This window comes from Metarhizium acridum (assembly GCF_019434415.1).
Source record: "Metarhizium acridum strain ARSEF 324 chromosome Unknown scaffold_31, whole genome shotgun sequence".
NCBI classification, from domain to species: domain Eukaryota; kingdom Fungi; phylum Ascomycota; class Sordariomycetes; order Hypocreales; family Clavicipitaceae; genus Metarhizium; species Metarhizium acridum.
In genome coordinates, this window is record NW_027094018.1 from 2300619 (window position 1) to 2312847 (window position 12229).

Sequence of the window (12229 nt, forward strand, 5' to 3'; positions counted from 1 at the left end):
GCTGCCCCACCAAGCAAGATCTACTCCAAACTTCCATCGCGCATTGAAACACTTATTCTACAGCTACAGCGCTGGGCGCCATGTCATCTTCTCAATACAGCTTGAGCGCCGCGTCAGAAGACCGCAAGTCGCGACTTGCTGCCCTCAGAAATCTAAAACGAAAGAAGCCCGACGACGAAGACGAGGCTGCCGCACCAGAAACCGAAAACTCACCCGCAGCAACTCCAGAAGCGGACGTCTCGCGTCTACACCTTTCGGGACGCAATTATGATCCAGAAACAAAAGGTCCCAAGCTTGGATTCGATCAAGCGCCAAACGAGGGCCTGGATAAACCTACTCTAGAAGAGCAAGCTGCAGACGTCGAGGCGCAAGTCAAGCAGCAAGCGGCCGAAGAGGCACGGGATGACAAGGGACTCGATTTGTTCAAGCTACAGCCGAAAAAACCAAATTGGGACCTGAAGCGGAACTTGGAAGCAAAAATGGACATTTTGAATGTTCGGACAGATAATGCGATAGCGAGGCTGGTTCGAGAGAGGATTTCTGGGGCTCAAAAGGCAGCTACGAATCCTGCAGCCGCGGGCAGCGCAAAGGTCGACGGGGATGCTGTCGGTATGGATGGCGTTGCTCTTGTAGAAGGCTTGAGAGTCAGGGAACAGGAAGAAGAAGAGGAAGAGAGGAGGGAGCGAGCAGAGGACGAAGCTCTTTTGGCCTGAGCCTTGCCAGAGGCTGTATATTAACATCTTGTTTACAATATCTTGGTTGGAGTTTGCATCGGCAGGTAGTCAGGGACTATGATTTTTATTATACAGTTTAAAAGCAGAATACAACATACGATACCCTTCACCTGTCTCCACGGTTCATAGACTGCGTCATTGCTAACCTTCGACTAAAGGGGCTGAGACTACGCTGTCGAGGCGGTTCAGCATCCCTTCCTCTGCCACGATCGTCGCGTCGTGGCCTATGATCTTTCCCGCGTGGCGGTTGCCTCTCTTGTCGCTCTGGCGAATTTGAGGCGTATGAAATTCGCCGTCTAGATTCCCTGGCATCGTGGCGTGATGGACTGCGGTGGCGAGACCGCCAGGGCCTCACCCCCTCATGCTCTGGATCCTTACGGTCTCGGTAACGGTGTTCTTGAGGCTCATTCCTTGGTGAAAGACTGTCTCTTGGCAGGGACCGTCTATTTTGCTTAGTAGGAGGCGGGCTACGACTGAAGCTTTGTTCGAGACGTGGTCTGCCGCCACCCCGGTCAGAATCGGGGTTCTGTCGTGGCCTCTGCGGAGGGGGAGATCTAGAGCGGCGCCTTGGGGAGCGAGAGTGTCTTGATTCATCTGTTGAAATTGTAGAAACAGATTCCGATGATGCTGATCTGCGACGCTTTGGGGATGGTGGCAGGCTCTCTTTATCCGATTCCTCAGCTTCCTGCTGTCTGGCGCGCTCTGCCTCCCTTTTCCGCAGCACCTCATCTGCAACTCCAGCTCTACACATCTGTTAGCTTCCGGTTCCAGGCAAGCAGCAGTATCAAGGGGACTTCACCAACTTTTTTTCTAGAGGATTTGGCGTGTCACTTGTGAGCTTGGGAACCAGCTTTGGATTGCGAAGCTGTTGTGATCTTGATGGGCGAGATACATATGGCCGTTCTTGTGTTGAGCTTTTACACTCGTAAGAGTAGTGCCGTGCTAGGAACGTTAGTCTTATGAGCTTTGTTGAATTGGGTTCAAGGTGACATATCTCGTTTCAGGCACTTTTGGCATTGAACACTGGCCGGGGTTGAGCGAGAGGGACCACCTCGTCCTCTGTAGCTAAACATTTCGAGTTACCCCTTTGAGTTTGAATGGCAAATTCCACTGTGATAACGGAGTCACGGATGCAAAATGAATATTAATGAAAACTGGGCTTGCATGTCATGCAGTCCAAGTTTGCTACTAGAATTAGAGAACTCCTGAACCAAGGTACGGAGTAGTGGATCGTCAACCCTTCTTCCCGGTGCCATATGAGCTCACGTGACATCAAGCACCATGGTGAGTCCATGCGATTAGGGGCGAGGGCTATCTGGGATAGTCAAGACGAAGAAAAAAAATCAAATTAAATGTGTTTCTTCACCCTTTTTCAATTTATAATTTGCCTGCATGGACCTTAGCTGAGACAAACTTTGTATTGTGTGTTCATGCTTCCTGGGCTGTTGCTGCAGTCATCGGTTGGGGCCGTAGCCGGATGTCTTAGTCAGCAGGCACACAGCGCCCGGCTTGTTCATCGTTGGTGGGAGGCGGGCGAGGAGTCAATGAATAACTCCGGTGTTCGTTGCTTCAGTTGGTCGTTCTGGTACGCTGTACGGAGTACACTTGAGCAATAAGAGGCTGAGGAACCTACCGGCGCTAGGTCATTTTCTGCCCAGCACCAAGTCGACAGTGAAAGCTCACTCGCTCGCCTCGAAAGGTTCGCATCCGCCCTCGAACGCTTGACCAGACAGCCTCATATTCTTTTTTTTTTTTTGTTGCCCATTCAAGACCGCTTTTATCGGGTCGACCCATGGCATCGGCTTGAGGCCCTTCTGGACACCATCAGAATCTTGGGATCGAACACGCCGTCGAGTCGAATCCTGGCGCTCCACTGGTTGTGCTCTGGCAGGTCAGGCCGCAGGTATTGCAGCTGGTCTTTGTTCATTCCATCTCTGCCATCCGCCATCCACAGCAGACAGACCCCCCACCGTCCACTTTCAGACCCTCAAAACCTCCCCTCCAACGACCTCCTCGCTCTTCATCGCCATTGCACCCGTCTCCAAACAACGGCTTGGTGTTTGCATGGTGTTTGCATGGTGTTTTCAGGGACATTCTTCTATATATTGGGCCCTCTCGCAAAGGAGCCCACCGTTCGTGCGCCGCGATAATCCCGTCGCCGCCACGCCCTGCTACCCGACCGAGTCTCAACAACTAGAAGCAATACGTATTTTGTTTCGACGATGATTACCACCACTCTGAATTTTGTCCGCTGCCTCGTCTCGATCGATTCTGTTTTTTGATTTCGATTCTATTCCTGTCACTTCCTGTCACCTTGGTCTGCGAATTGCGATTCTCCGACCCGTCCTCCACGAGCGCTGTCTGAAAATAATTCTTGTTTGGGTTTCGTCTTCATCGCCTCCATCACCATCATCTACCGGCGTTGCCCTGCGTTGGATATCCCAAACCCATCTGTTTTTTTTCTCTTCACATACCATGGCGACTACACAGGTTTCTCCAGACATGCCTAAACCGTCGTTTGCCAAGGTACGTGACAGCGGCTTCTCTCCATCTTGGTCATGTTTGCCCAGTACTGATACCCAATGTGCGATTCAGGTCGCGGCCACTGTCACCAAGGAAGCTGCGCCGACAGAGCCCACCGCCAAAATTGAGTCAAATGCTCCCTCAACAGCCGTCATTGCCGACGGCTCCTCTAGCCCAGAGAGCAAACGAGCCGCAGCACCCAAGTCGAATGGTGTTGCTGTTGTCGCCTCATCTCTCAATGGCCTCAACATCGCATCAAAAGTTCCTAGCCTAGTTGTTGATGGACGTGGCCCTGTATCCGAACCAGAGCCCCGACGATCAAATCCGGGCAAAGATAGTGGCTCAGACGATTCTCAGAAATGCGATTCTAGCTCAGATTTGGGCACGAAGCCACCAAGCTTGGATGGGAAGAGTATTACATCTGGGACGACATTCGCTCTCGACGAGAAAGAGTCACTACGTCCAGACGACAGTGCCAGTGTTCAGGCTGCAGCAGAAGACGACGACACCTTTTCCATTCGTGGCTCGCTGGTCGCTGGGTCTCGAATGAGCTCAGACGTGGCTCTCAGGAACAAGTGTATACCATCAGGAGAACTGGCTGAGCGAAGGGCGGCACACGTAGCGATGGGTGTGCCTCCTCATGGTATTCTCACACCGCAGAGCGCTTCATCTGAACGCGGTCCACCTCTGGCCGCTGCTGTACCCCTGAGTACCGATGGATCACCCGATGCTTTGAATGTCATATACCGGCAGGCTCCGGATGAAAAGCTTCTAGATGCTTTGGCAAGCCCTAGGGATCGGTATTTCTTACTTCGACTGGAAAAAGACGTAATTGACTTCGTCCAAGACTCCAAGTAAGTTTCTACCTCCACTCACATACACCGCAACTTGACACAGCTAACACACTTCACAGGGAGCCATATATGGACTTGCCGCCATCCAATTCATTTTGTAGAATGCTGACACATAAACTGGCCGATTATTATCACATGACACATTCTTATGAACCTCACATTGGCTCGGTCCGAATCTTTAGAACTCCCTTCTGTCGTGTCCCGCCCTCGTTGGCTACCATGGCCCCTCAATCCAACCCATCTTCAAGTAGCACGCCGCCACCCGCAGTCCTGCCCAGGAAGATCATGCGGCGTGGTCAAGATGGTGAGGGTTTGATGAGCGCCAATGCCTCAAAGCCTACATCAGAGTCGGGCAGTGAGATCAAAGATGCCAAGCTGGCAGCGAACCCCAAGTAGGTCAAACTTGCCGATTGCCAGAATACCAGGGATGTTAACCGTTTTGATTTAATAGGCTTTCGCGTGAAGAACGCGAGGAGAACTACAAGCTGGCTCGTGAACGTATCTTCGGTAGTTCGGAAGACAGTATCCCAGGTAAACAACCTTACGAATCTGATGAACTCTTTAGAAAAAAGGCATACTAATGAACGAGTATAGAAAATGACGGCGCAACTGGCATGTCTCGCACAAGCTCCATTTCTGCTAGTAACAAGACAGGAAGCACAAAGAGAGGCAAGTCTGGCAAGCAACGGCGAGACGATTCAGACAGTTTCGATTCTCGAAACCAGTATACCCCTTATTGGGGCCCTCAACAACAGACATGGGTATCTCAGTCTCAAGGACAATACGTTCCTTCAGCGTCAGGCCAATTTATTCCTCAGCCTCAGGCTTCATATCCAGCCCAGGTTCCCCTGTCCTATAATCAGCAAACCGCCAATTATGCCAATATGCCTGTCATGGCACCCAACCCAGCCTACCCCGGCTACAGCATGCCCCAAGTATGTAACATTGATCAGATGAAGTCTGACAGATGTGCCTGCTAACAAGCTCTCAAGCAATATCCTCCTCAACCCCCACAACAGCGTTTCCCATCTAGTGGGAGTCCTATGTCAACGTACGGTGCTCCTGTTGCCCCGGGTGCAACAGCGCAGCAGGTTTGGGCACAGCCAGGGTATAATCAGCCCTCTTACCCAACTCGAGTGCCTGCACAGACATCAGGACCGACTCAAGTTGGAATACCTTATGCATACGGACAACTACCTGTCAATGCTAACCCCAATGACCCAAAAAGCCAGCACCCCATCCCTGGTAGCTACAATAGGAACCACGCCTTCAACCCAAAGACTCAGTCATTTGTTCCTGGTGGAAATGGCATGCCCATCGTGCCGCCTCCGCAGCCGCCTTTTACGGCTCCCGGGTCACATCACGGTAGCCCACAAATTGGCACTCCACCTCACTTGGCCTATGGAGCCTATCCTCCATCCGTCCCTCAAGCATATGCTGGAGGGTACGTTATGGCACGACAGGGATCAAGCAGCTCCATGCCTAGTTATCACACCGTACCACATGTCCCCTCACCACATATGCAGCAGCCTCAACTACCTCCGATGCCAGCTGTGCCTCTTGGTCCTCCCCAACAGCATATACCACAGGGTTCTCCGGCTCATATTCCCGGTCGACCTCCAATGCCTGTCCCTCACGGGGCTAGTCAGATATTTACTCATTTGCCTACCTATGGCAACCCGGCTACTTTACCTCAGAAGCCGGCTACTGGGATTTAGGATGCATCATCCGGTGTTAAGGGGCAGCCGGCCGAATCAAACAGGCGCATCTGGGCATGAACGGGTTTCTATTATATCTTCCTTTCCTTGTCTCTCACTCCCACTTCTTTTGCCCCTTCCTTTTTTGGCGTTATTGGTGGATAGGATGAAAAAGAACTCCACGTCTATGTCTTTTCGTAGGGTATACGCATTGTCACTAGATGAAGAGCATTACATTGATAACCATACTATTTCCTTCAATGAAACACTAGGATGGCGATTTAAAATTCCCATTTTAATTTTTTTATGGTTCTAAAGTCTCAGTTACCGAATTAAATACGGCTGACCACAACGCCATGATGATGTGTTATATGGCACGGTGCCCAGGTTCCCTGCTAAACTCTTCACATCTGCGTTTAAAAAAACATGCAGCGTCCCTTCTTCATAACACCGGGGCACCCTTGGCGTCTTCCTCTGCGTTTCTTTAGCATTGGGAATTCCACCGCACACACTATCATAAAAAACACTGATACTCATGTCCCACATTTTTGTTTATTCCGTAGGTTCCCTCGGTTCACGGGGTTCTCTGGGCTCCCTCGGCTCACGCTGCTGGCCGCCGCTTCTAGCACCGCCACGGCCACCTCGCTTGTTTCCACGCTGACCACCCTTGTCGCCGTCACCCTTGCCCTCGCCGTCCTTCTCGTTACTAACCAGGCTGGCGGTTGCCAGTCGTTGCGAGAGATCGATCTGTGTGCGGATAGTATTGGCCAGGTAGCTGACCATCAGAACGTCCTGGATATGGTTGTTGAAGTCATGCTCGATCTGGGAGGCGTCCACCTTGGGGGTCAGAGACAGGGCGCTCATCAAGTACTGGCCCAGGGCGTTGTTGGGCTCCTCCTCTTCGTCCAGCACACCGTTGATCCACTCGCTCACGCGGTCCAGCAGGTTCAAGGTCTGCTCGATGGATCGCCCGAGACCCTCGATATCTGAGACCAGAGGCGCAGTCCTGTTCTCGTTGTTTTGTGCGCTGGCGACGGCCTCGAGGGCAACGCGCTCAGAGTCACCGTAGAGGAACTTGTGGGGGACCTGGATGAAGAGACAGCTTTCGGCGGCGCGCTCGGCGCTGACGGCAACGGGGGCGCTGATGTAGCATCTGGTCTGGATGTCCTCGCCGGGCTCGGTGGAAATGGTCATGTGGACGGCCGGGTGAGGGGCCGTGCCTGTCTCGGCGCTGGCGAAGAAGTTCTGGATCAAGGCGCTGAAGCTGTTGAGTTCGGGGGAGGTGGTGTACCAGCCGAGGAGGGCTTCGCGGGGAGAAGCCTTGAGCGTCAGGGCGAGCATGTTCTTCTGGTATTCAACGTCGACTTCGACCTGGTCCTCCTCTTCGGTGTGGGGGATGGCGAAGCAGGAGCGGACTTCGACTTCGGTGCCATCTTCGGAGCGGGTGCCGACGAGGGCACCGATCACACGGGTCGACTGGGCATTTTCGCGGTTGTCTCGTCGGACGGCGTGGTCGAGGACCGAGAGGATAGCCTGTTTTGAAGGGAAGAAGGACAAGATTAGCACGGCGTCTTGTATTGATAGGACCAGCCCAGGATGATTCAGATGAGACCAAAGATTTTTATGGGCTAGCAGGAGGGTCGTGATATGTACCTGAGGCTGGATGTTGACGACAAGCGGGGCAATGCTCGACTGAAGCCCGGCGTTGGCGTGCGTCAAAGGACGCGCGAGGTGTATGAAGCGCTCGGTAGCGGCGGCGGCCATACTGGGCAACAAGGATATCGACACGAAGCGGCGTTCGTTCGTTCGAGGATGCGGGATGGGCGTGGAGGGGGGCGGGAGGTTGAAGCAAAAGTCGAGGGCCCGCTTCGTCTTGTTCTGGGCCGTTCAGTTTGTTCGCGATGCCCACCTTTCAGTTTTCGCCGATTTTTCGATTTGCACGGTTTGGCTGGGCTCTGGCTGGGGTTGTGCGCACCGATAAGCCACGATAAGGGAAGCGTGGCTGAGCCCCCACCATGGCTGTGGCTGGGCGCGGCTGTCTTTCGCCAATGCAAGGCTGCGAGTGAAGTTTGAACTTTTTTAGCGGGTCTGCCTTCTGGGTGTACTTTATTTACTGCGTGGTGGCCGGCTGCCTTTTTTTCTTTTTTGTCCGCCGATTAGCTGACTTTGTTTGCTCATATTCTTCCTTAGTTTGATACGTAATGGGACCACGTGGAAGAGGCGGCAACTTTAGAGGCAGAGGAGGACGAGGGGCCCGTGGAGGACGTGGCAGAGGAAGAGGATTCAGTCGCTATGGGCCCATGAGGCGGTTTGAAGGCGACCGCCTGGCAGATAGGGATGAGTAAGTCCTTTAATATTATTTGGAGTCCGAAGTCGGTATTATAGTATGGAAATTTACAAGTCCAATTAGGGAAACCGAGTCGGAATCGGGAGGTGATTCTCAGGATGAGCAAGACGATGCGTTGGCCGACAGCGCTTCTGATGACGAGGAGGAAACGCCAGCTGCTCGGCCATATATGGCTCTATTGCAGAGTTTCAATGACTCCAGTGCCCCCACAGCAAAGAGGCGGAAATTAGATCATAGTGATTACTCACAACAAGCCGACAGCTCTAAAGATGAGGACATAGAGGCAGCAAGTGATCAGGATCAGGAGGACGTGGATGAGGTTGATGAGGCTGAGGATGTCGACAACAATGGCAATCAACTTGAGGAGGAGGAGCCCGATTCCGAAGATGATGAGGAACTCACTGATCCATTTGACGTTCATTTTGCGCATCCAAATGACCAGGAAGTCGGGAAGGCCGTCAAAGCAGTCAAGAACGACGACTGGGTTACGACGAGGGCGCTTGTTTCATCATTACGAGCTACCATGATGTCTGCTGGCTCTGGTAGCAAGATGGATGTCCCTCATCCTTGCGGTATTGAAGGGTTAAAGCTCAAGCAGAAATTGCAGGAGATGGCTTCCAAGAAGATGGATAAGCAGGACGAGACACAGAAGGCGATTCTGCCACTGCTCTTTGGATACAAGGATATTTTCCACTTTGATCGTACGGTGAAGAATGCCACAGGTCTGCGACAAGCGGTGTGTTTACATGCGCTGAATCATGTTTTCAAGTGAGTTTGCTAACCGAGCTCGTTGCGTTATATCATTGGCTAACACTGTTCCAGGACGAGGGATCGTGTTATCAAGAACAGCTACAAGCTAGCCAAGGAAAGCGAGGACACAGAATTAGAACTTCGAGACCAAGGCTTCACCCGGCCCAAGGTTCTCTTCCTACTACCGACGAGAAATTCTTGTGCCAAGATTATCAACATCATCCGCGACATGTGCGACCCCGAACAGCAAGAAAACCGTAAAAGGTTTGAGGACTCATACATTGAAAAAGAATCCAATTTTGGACAAGACAGGCCCGAAGACTTCAGACTCCTCTTTGAAGGCAACGACGACGACATGTTTCGGCTTGGAGTCAAATTCACCCGCAAAACAATCAAGTTTTTCTCCCAGTTTTACAGTTCAGATATCCTTTTCGCTAGTCCCCTGGGTCTCCGAATGGCAATTGGCTCTGAAGAAGAGAAGAAGAAGCCCGACTATGATTTTCTTAGTTCCATTGAAATGGTCATTGTCGACCAGGCCGATGCGCTGCTCATGCAAAACTGGGAACATGTCGAGTACATCTTTGAGCACTTAAACTTGCAACCCAAGGATGCGCATGGTTGTGACTTTAGTCGTCTTCGAAACTGGTATCTCGAAGACTGGGCGAAATACTTCAGACAAACCATTGTTTTGTCTGCTTTCAATACCCCTGAGCTCTCAGAGCTCCAAAGATCATTTTGTCACAACTGGGCTGGAAAGGTTCGCCTGCAGCCCGAATACCACGGCGTGATCCAGCAGCTCGGTATCAAAGCAAAGCAGACCTTTTCCCGGTTTCAGTCGTCATCTGTCGAGAAGGATCCTGACGCTAGATTCGAATACTTTGTCTCGGCCATCGTACCAACCCTGGTCAAGCGTGTCAAGGACACGACGGGCACGCTGCTGTTCATACCCTCATATCTCGACTTTGTCCGTGTTCGAAACTATTTTGCCAACTCACCCACCATGAGCGACATCACGTTCGGCGCTGTGTCGGAATACACCGATGTCCCTGATGCATCTAGAGCCCGATCGCATTTCTTGACGGGTCGTCATCGGGTGCTGTTGTACACTGAGCGAGCACACCACTTCAGACGGTATCAGCTCCGTGGCGTGCAGAGGGTGGTTTTCTACGGACTGCCGGATAACCCTATCTTTTATCGAGAGATTGCCGGGGAGTATCTAGGCAAGAGTGAGCAGGATCTCAAGATCGAGCCCGGACAAGGAACAGTGCGGGTCATGTTCTCCAAATACGACGTAATGAAGTTGGAGAGAGTTGTGGGATCAAAGAGAGTTGGAAAGATGATTCAAGAGCGTGGCGATACTTTTGATTTCGTGTAGAATACAAGCTTGAGTAGCCGGGCTGGTTGCACGAATGTACAGACAAGTACGTGCTTTCAACCCTAAACATAAGACAAGAGCCCGCTTGAATAAGACCACTACACCCTATTTCTCCTCAGGCGGCCTAGGAATTTTTCATCCTTCAGCTCTTCCACGTCTATTCCAAAAAGAGCCGCAAATACAGGCGCCAGATTATGGGGCCCGCAAGGCCGAGCGTCGCCGCTTGCTCTTCGTTTGTCGAGGAAGTTCTGGAGCAAAGCGCAAAGTGCGCTGTCTAGCGACTTTCCCAGTATAGTATATTTAGCACTAGACTGGTCTGGTATAAGATGGGAGCTGATTTCTACATCGACTGTAGCATTCTTGACGGTTTGCGCCTCGGGGACCGTGAAATATGGTGTGCTGATATAGTGCTCGTCTACCGTGGCGTTCAGTCTCCTTGCTGACGACGGATCCTTGGCAACATTCAGAAGATCGTATATTAGGACGCGGATCTTGTAACCAAGAATACCGTCCTTTTGAAGGGCAGATGTGGTTGGCGGTGCTGTCGGGGAAATAGTTGCTGCTCCAGCAGGGAGCTTTCTTGGTCGCTTTGCTTTAGTCATTATTCTTGCCTGACTTTTTGATATGTATAGCTTTATGTATGCGAAACTTGATTCTGATTGGATCTGATGATATGGTGGGATTGTAGTGTCGAAGCCAAGATGTGAACAAGGAATGAAGAAAAGGTGAATCACTGACGTTTAAAATAGTGCGGCATGGCAGGCTTAAGTATAATGAAATTTTCCAAAGATTAAGTTTGAGCCATCACGTGCATGCAAACGCAGTATTTAAGGTTCCCGACTAAATTCTCTAAGTCTTTTAGTCCTTTACTCTACGGAACTCTGATCTTCATGCAGCCGCCAGAATGCCTCCGCAGAAAACGAAGCCTGCGAAGCAGACTCAGTCTGTGCATGGACGGCAACAACTCTGGTTCTTTCTCAATGAGAGTATGAAAAGAAGTTCTTTCACTCAGGGTGTTTATACTTTGGAAGAGGTCCAAAAGCACACCATGAGCCTCCAAACATGTATCCGCCTGAGTGGAGGCAAAGGAGCTGTTACAGACCATGCTTTTTATATTCATTCTAATAGTATGGCCGCAGCGGTACAAATGCTTAACGATGAGAGCATTATTGCCACCTACAATCTTTACTGTACCAAAGATAATGTGGTAACAGTCACAGTTCGGAAAGCTACTGATCCTTCCCCGAATACATCGCGTACTCCCTCGCACGCAAATTCACTTTCATCCAGACAAACTTTGTCGACATCTCGTGGGTTTAATGTCGGGACTAATGTCCACGAAGTTTCTATTCAGCCAAAAGTAAGACACGCGTCAGAGAGTACAGATATGGAAACTTTAGAGAAGATTGAGGACGAAAAAAATATGGTGTCTATTGTTTCGAACGGAAACATAATGACATTTACCAAGGATTATTTGCAAGGTATTTCCAGAACACTCCTCCCTTCTCTAGTCGGTGGTAATAATTTCTTGTTTTGTCAGGCTGGATTGAATCCCAACTTGTCGACTTGAAGCATCCCACACAAGTCACCGTCCACTCCATTGGACCAAGTGGAATATCGCAAGCGGCCCAGCTTACAGCAGATATATGGCAAAAGAACCTACTGAGAGGGCCATGGAAGGACTCATTTATTCACATTTGGGATACTTTCATCCGTTCTGAGGCAAAAAAAACAAGAAATGCTTTCACAAATTGCTGCAAATGATCCGCAGTTCCACCAAGGGAGCCTAAACTTTATTCATGATCTGCGAAACTACGGAGACAATAAGGGCAGCAGATCGCGTTTGGAGGGAAATGGCCACAAGTTTTACATTGGACCTCCGTACTTCGGTGCTGCAACAAGAGATAAAATCCTCCAACTACCTAACTATTGCGGAACTCTCCGGCTTG

At 51.0% G+C, this 12229-nt stretch overlaps 5 protein-coding genes across 6 annotated transcripts; 3 read left to right on the forward strand and 2 right to left on the reverse strand.

Annotated features, from left to right (window-relative positions):
• The first annotated feature begins 41 nt into the window (after positions 1–41).
• Positions 42–1476, forward strand: J3458_005576 (uncharacterized protein). The gene has a single exon (XM_007812038.2). The coding sequence runs from the start codon at positions 81–83 to the stop codon at positions 711–713; it is 633 nt and encodes a 210-aa protein (XP_007810229.1). The 5' UTR covers positions 42–80; the 3' UTR covers positions 714–1476.
• Positions 1477–2077: 601 nt separating this feature from the next.
• J3458_005577 (uncharacterized protein) lies at positions 2078–6115 on the forward strand. 2 transcript variants are annotated; one of them, XM_007812037.2, is made up of 5 exons: positions 2078–4111; positions 4171–4503; positions 4563–4642; positions 4706–5046; positions 5104–6115. In XM_007812037.2, the coding sequence occupies exons 1-5, from the start codon at positions 3210–3212 to the stop codon at positions 5827–5829; spliced, it is 2382 nt and encodes a 793-aa protein (XP_007810228.2). In that variant the 5' UTR covers positions 2078–3209; the 3' UTR covers positions 5830–6115. The 2 variants fall into 2 exon arrangements, with proteins under 2 accessions (XP_007810228.2, XP_065976403.1); XM_066118881.1 differs by having other exon boundaries at positions 2078–3260; positions 3330–4111; positions 4706–6115.
• J3458_005578 (uncharacterized protein) lies at positions 6084–7740 on the reverse strand. Its single transcript, XM_066118882.1, has 2 exons — positions 7462–7740; positions 6084–7341 (listed from the first exon to the last, which is right to left on the reverse strand). The coding sequence occupies exons 1-2, from the start codon at positions 7570–7572 to the stop codon at positions 6361–6363; spliced, it is 1092 nt and encodes a 363-aa protein (XP_065976404.1). The 5' UTR covers positions 7573–7740; the 3' UTR covers positions 6084–6360.
• A 158-nt stretch (positions 7741–7898) lies between these two features.
• UTP25 (rRNA-binding ribosome biosynthesis protein utp25) lies at positions 7899–11043 on the forward strand. The gene is made up of 3 exons (XM_007812035.2): positions 7899–8149; positions 8219–8923; positions 8978–11043. The coding sequence occupies exons 1-3, from the start codon at positions 8010–8012 to the stop codon at positions 10278–10280; spliced, it is 2148 nt and encodes a 715-aa protein (XP_007810226.1). The 5' UTR covers positions 7899–8009; the 3' UTR covers positions 10281–11043.
• Positions 10379–10882, reverse strand: J3458_005580 (uncharacterized protein; the record flags this gene model as incomplete). The annotated part of the gene is made up of 1 exon (XM_007812034.1): positions 10379–10882. One exon carries the CDS (start codon positions 10880–10882, stop codon positions 10379–10381), a length of 504 nt encoding a protein of 167 aa, XP_007810225.1.
• Positions 11044–12229: the final 1186 nt, after the last annotated feature.

Excerpts from the sequence above, each read along its gene's own strand:
- J3458_005576 (XM_007812038.2), top strand. The coding sequence starts at position 81 with ATGTCATCTTCTCAATACAGCTTGAGCGCCGCGTCAGAAGACCGCAAG.
- J3458_005577 (XM_007812037.2), top strand. The coding sequence starts at position 3,210 with ATGGCGACTACACAGGTTTCTCCAGACATGCCTAAACCGTCGTTTGCC. Across the intron at positions 4,112-4,170 it reads GACTTCGTCCAAGACTCCAA|GGAGCCATATATGGACTTGC; the intron begins GTAAGTTTCTAC and ends CACACTTCACAG. Across the intron at positions 4,504-4,562 it reads AAGCTGGCAGCGAACCCCAA|GCTTTCGCGTGAAGAACGCG; the intron begins GTAGGTCAAACT and ends TTGATTTAATAG.
- J3458_005578 (XM_066118882.1), bottom strand. The coding sequence starts at position 7,572 with ATGGCCGCCGCCGCTACCGAGCGCTTCATACACCTCGCGCGTCCTTTG. Across the intron at positions 7,342-7,461 it reads TCGTCAACATCCAGCCTCAG|GCTATCCTCTCGGTCCTCGA; the intron begins GTACATATCACG and ends CCTTCAAAACAG.
- UTP25 (XM_007812035.2), top strand. The coding sequence starts at position 8,010 with ATGGGACCACGTGGAAGAGGCGGCAACTTTAGAGGCAGAGGAGGACGA. Across the intron at positions 8,150-8,218 it reads CGCCTGGCAGATAGGGATGA|GGAAACCGAGTCGGAATCGG; the intron begins GTAAGTCCTTTA and ends AAGTCCAATTAG. Across the intron at positions 8,924-8,977 it reads GCGCTGAATCATGTTTTCAA|GACGAGGGATCGTGTTATCA; the intron begins GTGAGTTTGCTA and ends ACACTGTTCCAG.